At 39.1% G+C, this 12,038-nt stretch overlaps 1 protein-coding gene across 1 annotated transcript in view; it reads right to left on the bottom strand.

Annotated features, from left to right (window-relative positions):
* LOC124613548 (E3 ubiquitin-protein ligase MYCBP2-like) overlaps positions 1–12,038 on the bottom strand; it is a 798,425-nt gene that overhangs the window by 628,231 nt on the left and 158,156 nt on the right. Inside the window, exons 16-18 of the mRNA XM_047142259.1 lie at positions 11,596–11,817; positions 8,942–9,200; positions 7,167–7,320 (exon numbers count right to left, since the gene is read on the bottom strand). Coding sequence (XP_046998215.1) covers positions 7,167–7,320; positions 8,942–9,200; positions 11,596–11,817 — 635 coding nt within the window. The remainder of the gene's footprint in view (positions 1–7,166; positions 7,321–8,941; positions 9,201–11,595; positions 11,818–12,038) is intronic.

Genomic DNA, 12,038 nt, shown 5'->3' with positions numbered 1-12,038 from the left:
CGTGAAGAGTTTGACAGAGCACTGAAAGACCTGAGTCGAAACAAGGCCCCGGGAGTAGACAACATACCATTAGAACTACTGGCGGCATTGGGAGAGCCAATCCTGCCAAAACTCTACCATCTGGTGAGCAAGATGTATGAGACAGGCGAAATTCCCTCAGACTTCAAGAAGAATATAATAATTCCAATCCCAAAGAAAGCAGGTGTTGACAGATGTGAAAATTACCGAATATTCAGTTTAATAAGCCATAGCTGCAAAATACTAACAAGAATTCTTTACAGACGAATGGAAAAACTAGTGGAAGCTGACCTCGGGGAAGATCAGTTTGGATTCCGTAGAAATATTGGAACACGTGAGGCAATACTGACCTTACGACTTATCTTAGAAGAAAGATTAAGGAAAGGCAAACCTACGTTTCTAGCATTTGTGGACTTAGAGAAAGCTTTTGACAATGTTGACTGGAATACACTCTTTCAAATTCTGAAGGTGGCAGGGGTAAAATATAGGGAGCAAAAGGCTATTTACAATTTGTACAGAAACCAGATGGCAGTTATAAGAGTAGAGGAGTATAAAAGGGAAGCAGTGGTTGGGAAGGGAGTGAGACAGGGTTGTAGCCTCTCCATGATGTTATTCAATCTGTATATTGAGCAAGCAGCAAAGGAAACAAAAGAAAAATTCGGAGTAGGTATTAAAATCCAGGGAGAAGAAATAAAAACTTTGAGGTTCGCCGATGACATTGTAATTCTGTTAGAGACAGCAAAGGACTTTGAAGAGCAGTTGAACGGAACGGACAGTGTCTTGAAAGGAGGATATAAGATGAACATCAACATAAGCAAAACGAGGATAATGGAATGTAGTTGAATTAAGTCGGGCGATGCTGAAGGAATTAGATTAGGAAATGAGACACTTAAAGTAGTAAAGGAGTTTTGATATTTGGGGAGCAAAGTAACTGATGATGGTCGAAGTAGAGAGGATATAAAATGTAGACTGGCAATGGCAAGGAAAGCGTTTCTGAAGAAGAGAAATTTGTTAACATCGAGCATAGATTTAAATGTCAGGAAGTCGTTTCTGAAAGTATTTGTATGGAGTGTAGCCATGTATGGAAGTGAAACATAGACGATAAATAGTTTGGACAAGAAGAGAATAGAAGCTTTCGAAATGTGGTGCTACAGAAGAATGCTGAAGATTAGATGGGTAGATCACATAACCAATGAGGAGGTATTGAATAGAATTGGGGAGAAGAGGAGTTTGTGGCACAACTTGACAAGAAGAAGGGACCGGTTGGTAGGACATGTTCTGAGGCATCAAGGGATCACAAATTTAGCATTGGAGGGCAGCGTGGAGGGTAAAAATTGTAGAGGGAGACCAAGAGATGAATACACTAAGCAGATTCAGAAGGATGTGGGTTGCAGTAAGTACTGGGAGATGAAGAAGCTTGCACAGGATAGAGTAGCATGGAGAGCTGCATCAAACCAGTCTCAGGACTGAAGACTACAACTACAACAACAACAACAACAACATATTGTGGGTGGCTGTTTTGCTGGCTGGTTGAATCGTGCAGAATTCAAATTTATGCAGCATTTGGATGTGACAGTGTTCCTATGTTCAGAAAGCGAGGACAGGCACACTTGTCGTCAAGGTTCTGGTCAATCACGTCTAACCACCACACAGGAGGGTTCTTATATTGTGCACCAAGCACAATTATAATCTTTTCATAACTGTGCATACCATCCAAGAACAAGTAAAGGACTCCCTGCAACATTCTCTGTCGTCCCATGCCATTGGTCAGAGACTAGCAGCACCCAGACTAGGGAATTACCGTCCCATTTGTAGGCTGCTGTTAACACCAAATCACGAACAGCTACTTTTTGAGTGGTGCCATGACCAGGAAGCATGGACTGCTGATGAATGGCCTCCCAATGTTTTCAGCAATATGCACTACCTCAAATGATTATCTCTGGCGAAAAGAGCAGCAACCTGAGGAGAGTCCCGTTCTTCCAATGTTTTGGGGAGGCACAGTGGCATTACTCCTGGAGTTACAGCAAAAGCAACCACTGATACGACTTAAGGTCTTGCTTGATAGTGACAGAGAGAAATCCAAAGGCACAATGGTACCTCGTGGACTTTCTGCATCATCATGTATTACCTCTCATGCAACAGTTTAGTGATGCCATTTTCCAGCAGGGCAATGCTCGACTATGCGTAGCACATCTCTCTGTGAACTGTCTGCATGGGTTTGGGGCACTCCAATGTTAAGCAAGATCCGCAGATCTGTCCTTAATAGAAGGTGTGAGGGAGCAGCTGGGGTGTCAACTCAATTTGATAACAAAAAACTGAGAAAAAATACAGCTCTTTCTTGCTGGAATTTAATGGACATCATATCAAACATAACGTTAAAAACAATAATAAACGAGAACCTGTAAATGAACTAACCAGTTTTCGTTTTTATGTAAGGACCACAAATCCTCATCATCCCGAACTATTGTGGCTTGAAAAATATGGCATTCACCAAATTAATTTGCAAACAAAAAATAATAAAGTAAATATATAAATGATAAAATTTAAAATAAAAGGTGATTTTTTTTTTTAAACGTGGAGTCCACTTTTGCCCAGTCTCAATACTTTGCTGAATCTTTGAGGGGTGCAGGTGGTGAGGGAGCACCAAATATGGTGACAACATTGCATAATGATCTTCCACATAGAAAAAGCATGATTCTGAAGAGTCATGAGTGCATTTCTGAAACAGGCAATATGGTGATATTGCCTAATGATCCCCCACACGGCAAAAGCATGATTCTGAAGAGTCTCTTGAGTACATTCCTGACACAGATCACAGACTCAAGCCCTCAACGCCCAAACATACTCAAGTACACTTATGTTTGAAGACTTCATGGGTCATTCCATCACCAACACTTTAAGGTATCCATTATGACATCTTTTAGTTGTTTTTCATTTATGTGCTGATTCTAAAAAAAAAAAAAAAAAGGGGGGGGGACTGTGAATGTATATTGCAATTCATGTCATAACTAAAGCAGCTGCTTCTGATGTATGGAGGCACGTGTTGTTGAGTTCCAATTAGATGATAGGCACCTCTGCTGGTAGACAATGAGATAAAACATTATTATAAAACATGACTATATTTATCTGAGTCCATTCTGGGTGAAACTTCAATTAATTCTCCCACACCAGCTGTAGCCATCCAACCCCAAAATGCCAATTTTATGCTGTCTTTTGGCTGTGGAAACAAAATTATCTGAAGAGTAGCAAGTGTTACTGGATCTCCATAAAGACAGTCCACCAGTCTTGACCAACTAAATACTTCTTCAGTGGAGCATACCACCAAGTCACATAAGTTTTTTGCTACCTCGAAGTTACAAAAACAGAACACTGTGCATGTTTGTTGGATGATGGGATTAATGTCCTAATACCCTGCACCCCCCTCCCCTCCTCCTTGCAGTCCTGTATTTATGCAATTCTCCAATATGAAGGCATCAGTAGATATCTATTACACTCACTGATAAATCAAGGTTCTATCAATTTCCTTAGCTGAGATGGATTCTTCATGTAAGTACTGACAAGGCTAATTTTTGTCTGCTAGTAATTGCTTAACGCCTTAAAACTTTTTGGCAAGTGTGAAAACCTTCTTTAACCTCCTACTGATATCTCCATATCCACATTTTCATTGTTACCACTAAGATGACAGTTACTTAGATGCAATACACACAATCAAGTAACCTTATTCCCACACACTGATAATGCAGTTTTCTCAGATAAAACATGGTTCCATAAGAACTACTAACTACTCATTTTCTCATCATGTATGGCTGTCAGAGCAATTCATGCATAATACTTGAGAAAATCAGTCGCTATGATGCTACAATTAATGTGCATTTGGAGATCATGCTTATTGACAACTCCAATCAGGGAGAAGGACTGTCTATAGCTGTGACTCCAGCCAGTTGTTGCCAAAGGGTACTTTTGATTATGACTGTACGTGATAGCACACAGCATTTTGTTGTTAGGCTTGCAGTTTGACTTCAGAAAAGGAACATGAGCAGAAAATTAAATTTATTGTTTTGTGTGCAGCATATCTGCGGAGTTGATAAGATGGAGGCAGTAGGTTTCTTTTTTAATTAACACTGGCATCTGATCGTGAGGACCACACTATACTTTCTTCTAAGTTAGAGCACTGTGGAGGTAGGTTTCCACCAAACCAGTGGTTCCTTAAATATGTGGCAAACAGGAAGTTCCAGACTGTCCTCTGTAGTCTCGTACACTTTGATCAATATACTTGTGTCACTGACAAACATTCCAGTTTTTGAAACACCATTTAGAGTGCTTAGGAGGTCAGTTATGTTGATTAAAAACAAGACCAAGTCCAAATCAAACCTAGTGGAACTCTGCATTTTATGTTCCCCATTCCGAATGTAGTTTTACTTCTATGGTACAGTTTGTCAATGTCAACTTCAGCTTTCTGTTAATAAAGTTACAGAATCAATCTGTGCAATATGGTTACCATAACAGATTATTTTCCCAAATAGAGTCTTACTGTCTATGCCAGGCACATTCAGGAGGTGGCTTGCTGAGTAAGAGTGCTCACACTCTCCAGTTTTCAAATCTCGTCTGATGCAGTTCCCAACAATCAGTCTTTCCTTCTCATCCCATTCGTAAGTCTCCCCTGATCCGCAGTTCTAGAACTCTCCAGTCCTTTTCCTTCATCCCTCTCCCTTCCTCTTCAACCCTTCTGCCTGAAGAAGGAGTCACTGTCTCCAAAAGCTTGCCTAAGTATAACCTTCTTTTATATGTATGTTCTGCTGCTGCTGCTTGGTGAGTAGATTTTTTATCTATCCAATTAAATTATTTTCCATATTTTACACAAGTTGTTTTGTCTTTAACCATTACTGTGGTGTTAACAAATTATTGACATCCTAAAAGGGAGGTCTCAGTTTTCTTTAGATCATCATTGATTTCCTTCATTATGTTCTTTATGTCCATGACTGCTTCCAGATTCATCTCATTGATATCTCTATAGTTTACAGTGAAGCTAACATCTGAGAAAAATGTGCAGCGTGATTTTTGAGTAACTCCGTCAAATTTCTAGTAGACTATACATTTATTTACAGATTTCTAACCGACAAAGTATTTCAGAGCAGGTTCTTGCCTCATAAAATTGAGATGCGACTGATAGTGAGTTACAAAAAATCTTATGTGGACTAAATGTTCATCAGCAAGATCTGTAGCAATTATTCTGCCAAACATAGAAGTGAGAGCTTTGTGTCCTGATAACCACTCAAAACAATCTGTCACGGCTTGATCTGAAGCAATTTACGTGTAAGCTTCTCCTGATATTAGGCTCTGGTTAAATTACCACTGTTCCTTCTATATTTACTGAAATTTTCATGATTCAATTGTTGTACTTCACATTAAGAGAGTGTGTGTGTGTGTGTGTGTGTGTGTGTGTGTGTGTGCTGATCAGCAGATGGTATCCGAGTGAAAGAAGCTTCATGTACATCCCTATGCCACTTTGGTAATCTATGTAGCTGAAACTCTGCCATATCAAGTGAGCTGCTGAAGGCCTCATGCAATGAAAGTAAATCTTTGCTGACTATCTAAATGACATGACATTGCATCTTTCTAATTGAGATTTGTAATTTGATGTTGAAAGAGCCAGTTCTATTCTTATTATGCTACCAAGTGATAATACTTTTCATGCATGAGATCACGTACTGCATTCGTATGAAAGTGAAGATAAATTTTAAGATGATTATTAAACTAATTAAAGTAAGGCATTCAAATTTTAAAAATTATGAAGGAGTTCTTTTTTGTTTGTTGATACAAAAGAGTAAAGTAGCTCTTTTTCGAGAAGCCACTGTGAACCTGCTGTGTTCAAGAAGTAATTAAACAAAATTACTGTAAAAAATAAAAGGGCTATTACATCACCAATACCTAAAAACAAAAGAAATTACGTGATTGTACATAAATTTTGAGGAACCTTGACATTTACAAAGTTTATAAACTGAACCACTGTTCCTTCATAATACTGGTACCAGATGCCTGGTCTGCTGAAGAATGGTTCCTTGATGCAGTGTACCAGTTTCTACCATGGACATCCCACTTACGATGTTCCAGAATGTGTTTCTACATGAGTACATGAAGGAGAGGTTTTCTACTTTAATTAGGATAATGAAAGAGTAGGTTGCACCACTCTAAATGATGTTACACTTTTTTTCTTGTGAGCACTAACTTCCAGCAAGCACCAGGATCATAAAAACTACGTCCTATCTGTTGTTGCTAGATTTTTCAATCACTGTTGTTGACAGATGATCTGTAATGGAAGTAAAAAGTAACAGTTTAGTCTGGCAACACTTGGCATTACTTCTGGAAGCTTAACAGAGCAATTACATTTTTACTGCAAAATAACAGTGCTAATAGAAGAAGGGGGCACAAGTAACTCTGAAATAATGCTGACTGAGTCCATGCCTCCATAGTTACGTGCTGTTCAGACAGTTTCTTGATTGCCTAATACTTACACAAAACAAAGCTGTGTTGTTAATACATTACGTCTGCACTGACGTGTTGTGGGAGGCAAAACCTGATGTCACAAAATGTAAATCCATTCATGGAGGGTTCAGAGACTTTTGGTTATGAAGCCTTTAAACTGCATGTCTGTCTTACGACCCACAAAGTGCATTTTTTCCCCTGGTATTTCTGCAGATACTTCTACTTTCATTTTGAGATGTATAGAGAGAGTCAGTAGAAACAAAAGCTACTCATGGGGAATATCATGTAACTCCTAGCATTACCATGTATTGTTTTGATTGCTATTACAAAAGACATAGTTTAATGTGTAATGAGGTGTGCCAAGTTGACAGGAATTGGAGTTTATGACAGTGATTAAGCAGAGTTATTATGCCTCATTGTCCACAAAGTGCCACCACATAACATTTTTTATTCAGATGCTGCTGGGATTACTGATTATGTGGTCCATTTCCTGCATATCTGCCTAGCTGTAATTTAATTACCTCTGTGTTAAAGGATTAAGACAATGAAAAAGTTAAAAGTAAAATTACTTTCTTCAGTTGCACTCTTTTGGAAACATTACTTGAATTTTGCTCCTACACTATTAAATGGGTAAGAAAAAAATAAAGGACATCTTTGTAAATTACCTCCAAAGCACATTGTACAGTGGATCAAGACAAGTTGCAGTATGGGAGAAGTCCACCTGATCTGGTCCACTGAAACTGCTACAGTTTCCATCACGTTTGTTGATCACTAAACACTTAAAGGAACTTATGTGATCACTCTGTGTCGGGAGCAAAACTAGAAAAAAGAAAAGACTGGTAACTTACAAACACATTCATCTAACAAAATACAGGGCGTTTCAAAAAGAAAGAGCAGATTTCAAACATTTATTTCTCAAAAACTACAAATGATAGAAACACAATTCCAACGGTCCTTCACTCAATATGAGTACCAAATGTTACACAACAAATATCAAAACTGTACCTCAATATGAGCACCATTTGTTACACGACAAATATCAAACCGGTATCTCATTTCTTGCCACACACGACGCAACTGGTCTTTAGTTACCGAATTCACGGCCGCAACAATTCGATGTCGTACCTCTTGAAGAGTAGCGGGCATAGGTGGGACATAAACACAGTCCTTTATGTACCCCCACAAATAAAAATCGCAGGGAGTAAGGTCTGGTGACCTGGGAGGCCACAGACGATGACATTGATCTTGTGCTCCTGCTCTTCCAATCCACCGTCCTGGAATGGTGTTATTTAGGTACCGTCGTACAGGTTCAGAGAAGTGTGGTGGGGCGCCATCTTGCATGAAGATGAAGTGATTTGAATCTTCCTGAAGTTGAGGAAATAGCCAGTTTTCTAACATGTCCAGGTAAATGGTTCCTGTGATAGTTTTCTCCATGAAAAAGAAAGGTCCATAAACTTTGTTTACCGAAATTGCACAAAAGACGTTAACCTTTGGTGAGTCTCTTTCATGTTGAATAACGTCCCTCGGAGTTTCACTCGCCCAAATTCGTACGTTATGCCGATTAACTTTACCAGAAATGTGAAACGTTGATTCATCTGAAAAAATTAATCGTTCGGCAAAATTGTCCTCTTCCATGTCCTGTAGAATTGCAGTTGAAAATTCGAACCTTTTGTTGTGGTCGTCAGGACGCAATGCTTGCAATAACTGCAGTTTGTACGGCTTCATGTGCAGACGGTTACTCAGAACGCGCCATACCGTTGTTTTAGACATGTTTAGTTCGTGACTTGCCCGTGCCGTGGATTTTCTAGGGCTCCTTTCGTAAGCTGCACGGACACGCTCGACATTTTCATCCGATGTGCGTGGACGACCCGTGCTTTTTCGCTTGCAGATGCAACCATCTTCTACGAATCTGTGATGCCACTCATAAATTTGCTTATGACGAGGCGGCTGTTTGTTGAATTGACGGCGGAATGCACGTTGCACACCAACAATGGACTCTAACTTTGCAAATTGCAGCACACAAAATGATCGTTCCTGTGGTGTCGTCGCCATTTTCCTACAAACAAACGCCAGCGCCACTGCGGATTTGCATGGAACTTCTGCGCGGACCATTGAAAAACTTTGAACCTTTCTCTGACAAGAAACGTTTGAATTGTGTTTCTATCATTTGTAGTTTTTGAGAAATAAATGTTTGAAATCTGCTCTTTCTTTTTGAAACGCCCTGTATAGAGGAAACATTTTGCATAAACATATGCAACTGTAACTAACTTCAGAGTCTCTAGGAATGCAATAAAGAAACAATGTAATGAAAGAATGCGCCCTCCCGCTTCCCCTTTCATCCTCACTGTCATGCATACATGCACACAATTCTTCTGAAGATTCAAAGTTTAGTCAGTTGCAAAATTGAGCACTTAGTTTGCTATTTTCTACTAAAACCTACTTATACTCTGCTTGTTGGCCATGACCGTAGAGCGTGTCAGGCTCAAGGAATTAATGAGGCTCTCATCAATTTTGAGATATGTCTGGTCCCCAGAAGCAGCAACCCATGTTGCCCTTCGACCATGTCGGGGCCCAATGTTTGGCACAAGGCCTGGAATCGAATACCAGGGACCATCTCTTGGTGGACGACCATCTTTTCGGCTACTGTTACCGGCTGCTTCGTGGCCTGGTGGCGGAGCGGGACGACCAAGTTGGCCTTTCTGAAACAAGAAAACACACATAAATCCATAACTATCTAGACATCTTTAGTGTACCAATAGATATTATTAACTTACAGCTAATTAGGTAATTATCATGCATATGGATCACTGTAATTACCTTGTGCAGCAGAAAGGATATGACATTCGATCTTCAATTTTTGACAGTTAAGATCAGAGCAGTTCACAAACCAACTTACCATTTGGTGCCCCCACCCCTCCTTTTGTCTTGCTCACCTTCACACACATCAGTTTTCAGTACGAATTTTGAGACACATAGTATACAAATTTTGCAGTCGTGTACCCCTGGCATCCCTCTCAGCTAGATGCCACAATGGGCACTATTAATTGTGATACACTATGTACAGAAATCTACCTCTGATACCCCTTTCATCTTGGTGCCCCAAGTTGTCCCTTGTGTTGCTTGGATCTTAAACTGGCCCTGATCAAAATTATAATTTTATAGTATCAAACTGCTCTAGACAGTTCCTTTTCCTGTTTATAAGATTCATCAATCTTTCACCATAGCATATATTCCACAAAAAGGCAGAAAAGTGTTGTCTCCATCTTCTCACTCTTTAATCCTTTTATTAATCTGTTGTGCTCTAATGACGTTCTCAATTGGTTCATTAGAGAAGTTACTTTTAAGCAGCAATGCAAATGTATCATGAAACTGTTAAATTTAATATTAGCATCTCAATTCTTATAAAACACATCACAATCTACCTCTTATATATAGCTATTACAAATAGAACACTAGCTTTTTTGACAAGAGCAAAAACCATTCAAACCTTGTTAAAAGAATCATCCCAGTATTCATATGAATTATTTCCAGAAATCACACTAAACCTAAATCAGGATGACCCGTCTATAATTTCAGTGTAACTCCTCCACCCACTATCACTTTAAGTATAGGCAGCTATTATCAACACTCTCAATGCAATTAAGATTTAGTAACAACTGCTCACAGATTATGTAAACCTTGTCCCATGAGAATAGGTCATTAAGCAGTTAATTTATTTCAATTATGTTTCTTACATAAATGTAAGGACTGAAAAAAAAAAGAGTTCCATGATAATGACATTCTTACCCTGCATGAAAAATTCTTAACCTGTGTGAAAAACACTGAGGAATGCTTCTATCCACAATTTACCAACACATTTTTCATTTGTATTTTGGAACAAAGGAACCTTTTAAATTCTGAAAAAATAATCTTATCTTCAGAGGACACAAGATGTTCACAATTACCTAATAATGTGGAAAATATTACTCTGGTCAGACTTCTTATAAATTATTGTGAATATCTGTGGCACATATGCCTGGAACAGATCAAAAACATTTAATTGCTAGGCAATGAATTAGGGATGAACATGAAGCTTTTTTTTCTTTCAGATACCATCAGCTGATCTGTAGAGGCACACATTGCTGGGAATCACATCAAAACAACCACCACCGCCCCCTGCCCCCAGAGCCTATGTATGAATTGCTCAGACCAAGCCATGACAGATTGTTTCAAGGGTTTGTCAGGCCATAAAGCAATCACTTCCATACTTTTGGCAGAATAACTAGTACACATCTTAGTGATGAATATTTAATCCATACATGATTGTTAGCAACTCATTGTCTGCCCCTGCTCAATTTTATGAGATAAGGACTTGTACTGAAATACTTTGTGGGTTTAACAACACTACCAATTCTGGTGAACAGCATCTAATCATATTAAGAGCAGAACTGGTACATAAATGTATAGTCCACATGAAAATCTGAAATGTAAATGAGAAACTTCAGGCAGCAGCTAAGGAACATTGCAACAATTCACATAAGAAACATTATTCAAATCAAGAAAAAGGAGGTATTACAACACAGGCATAGGAGAAACACAGAAGAGCACGGAAAGCACTCTAATACTTTATTAAATTGATGTTCCTATAGTTTCTCAGTTTTATATTCCATTTAGAAAGATAATTCATTCTGCAGTGGAAAGGGGGCTAATCTGAAACTTCTTGGCAGATCAAAACCATGTGTCAGACCAGAATACAAACCAGGAGCCTTCATCTTTCGCAGGCAATTGCCCCACCAGCTGAGCTCTCCAGGTAGGATTCGCTACCCTTCTTCACAGTGGACTAGCACACAGTTTTAATCTGCCAAGAAGTTTTATATTCTATGCTTGATACAAATCCATCACAGACTTTAGCAACCAGTTGTTTCACTAATAGGTTTTTGTCATTTCTGATGTAAAAAGCTAGCAACAGACAAGCTTTTCTCATGTTATACATCAAAAACTGTATAATTTTGTATCTATTACTAACCAAACAGCCAAGTTTTGCTCATAACAATTTATATTAATGAATCAGCTATTTATAGAAATGTTCATTCAGAAGATGATATAGTTACACACCTGGAAACTACCAAATGTATAGACCTCTCCTCTTGAAGAGAGAATGACAGTATGGCTGCTGCCTGCCGCAACCTGGACTGCGGTGTGAGGAAGCTTCACTCTTGTTGGCACCCCTCGTGGAGTCAAGTCTGCTAGGCCCAGTTGACCACTGGTATTGCTGCCAAATGTCAGTACCTCACCTCCTGAGAGCAGCAGTACTGTGTGGTGCAGACCACAGCTGACCTGTGAGGGAGAGGCTTGTCAGGAGATCCAGTGAAGAATGCTGGTATCTGTCTTTTGGATTTTAAAAATTAACTAATCATATAAATAGAGGCATCAGCTAGAAAATGTTAACTTTCATTCAATGCCAGTTTCATTTGAGAAAGAAATCTTTCACTTTGTATGGAATGTGCATGTGTTGGTAGGATTGGGCAACAATTCTGTTCACATTTTCAGCTGTATTA

This window comes from Schistocerca americana, chromosome 4 (genome assembly GCF_021461395.2).
Source record: "Schistocerca americana isolate TAMUIC-IGC-003095 chromosome 4, iqSchAmer2.1, whole genome shotgun sequence".
NCBI classification, from domain to species: Eukaryota; Metazoa; Arthropoda; class Insecta; order Orthoptera; family Acrididae; genus Schistocerca; species Schistocerca americana.
Note: the sequence above shows the minus strand (reverse complement) of the source record. Positions and strands in the feature narration are given on the sequence as shown.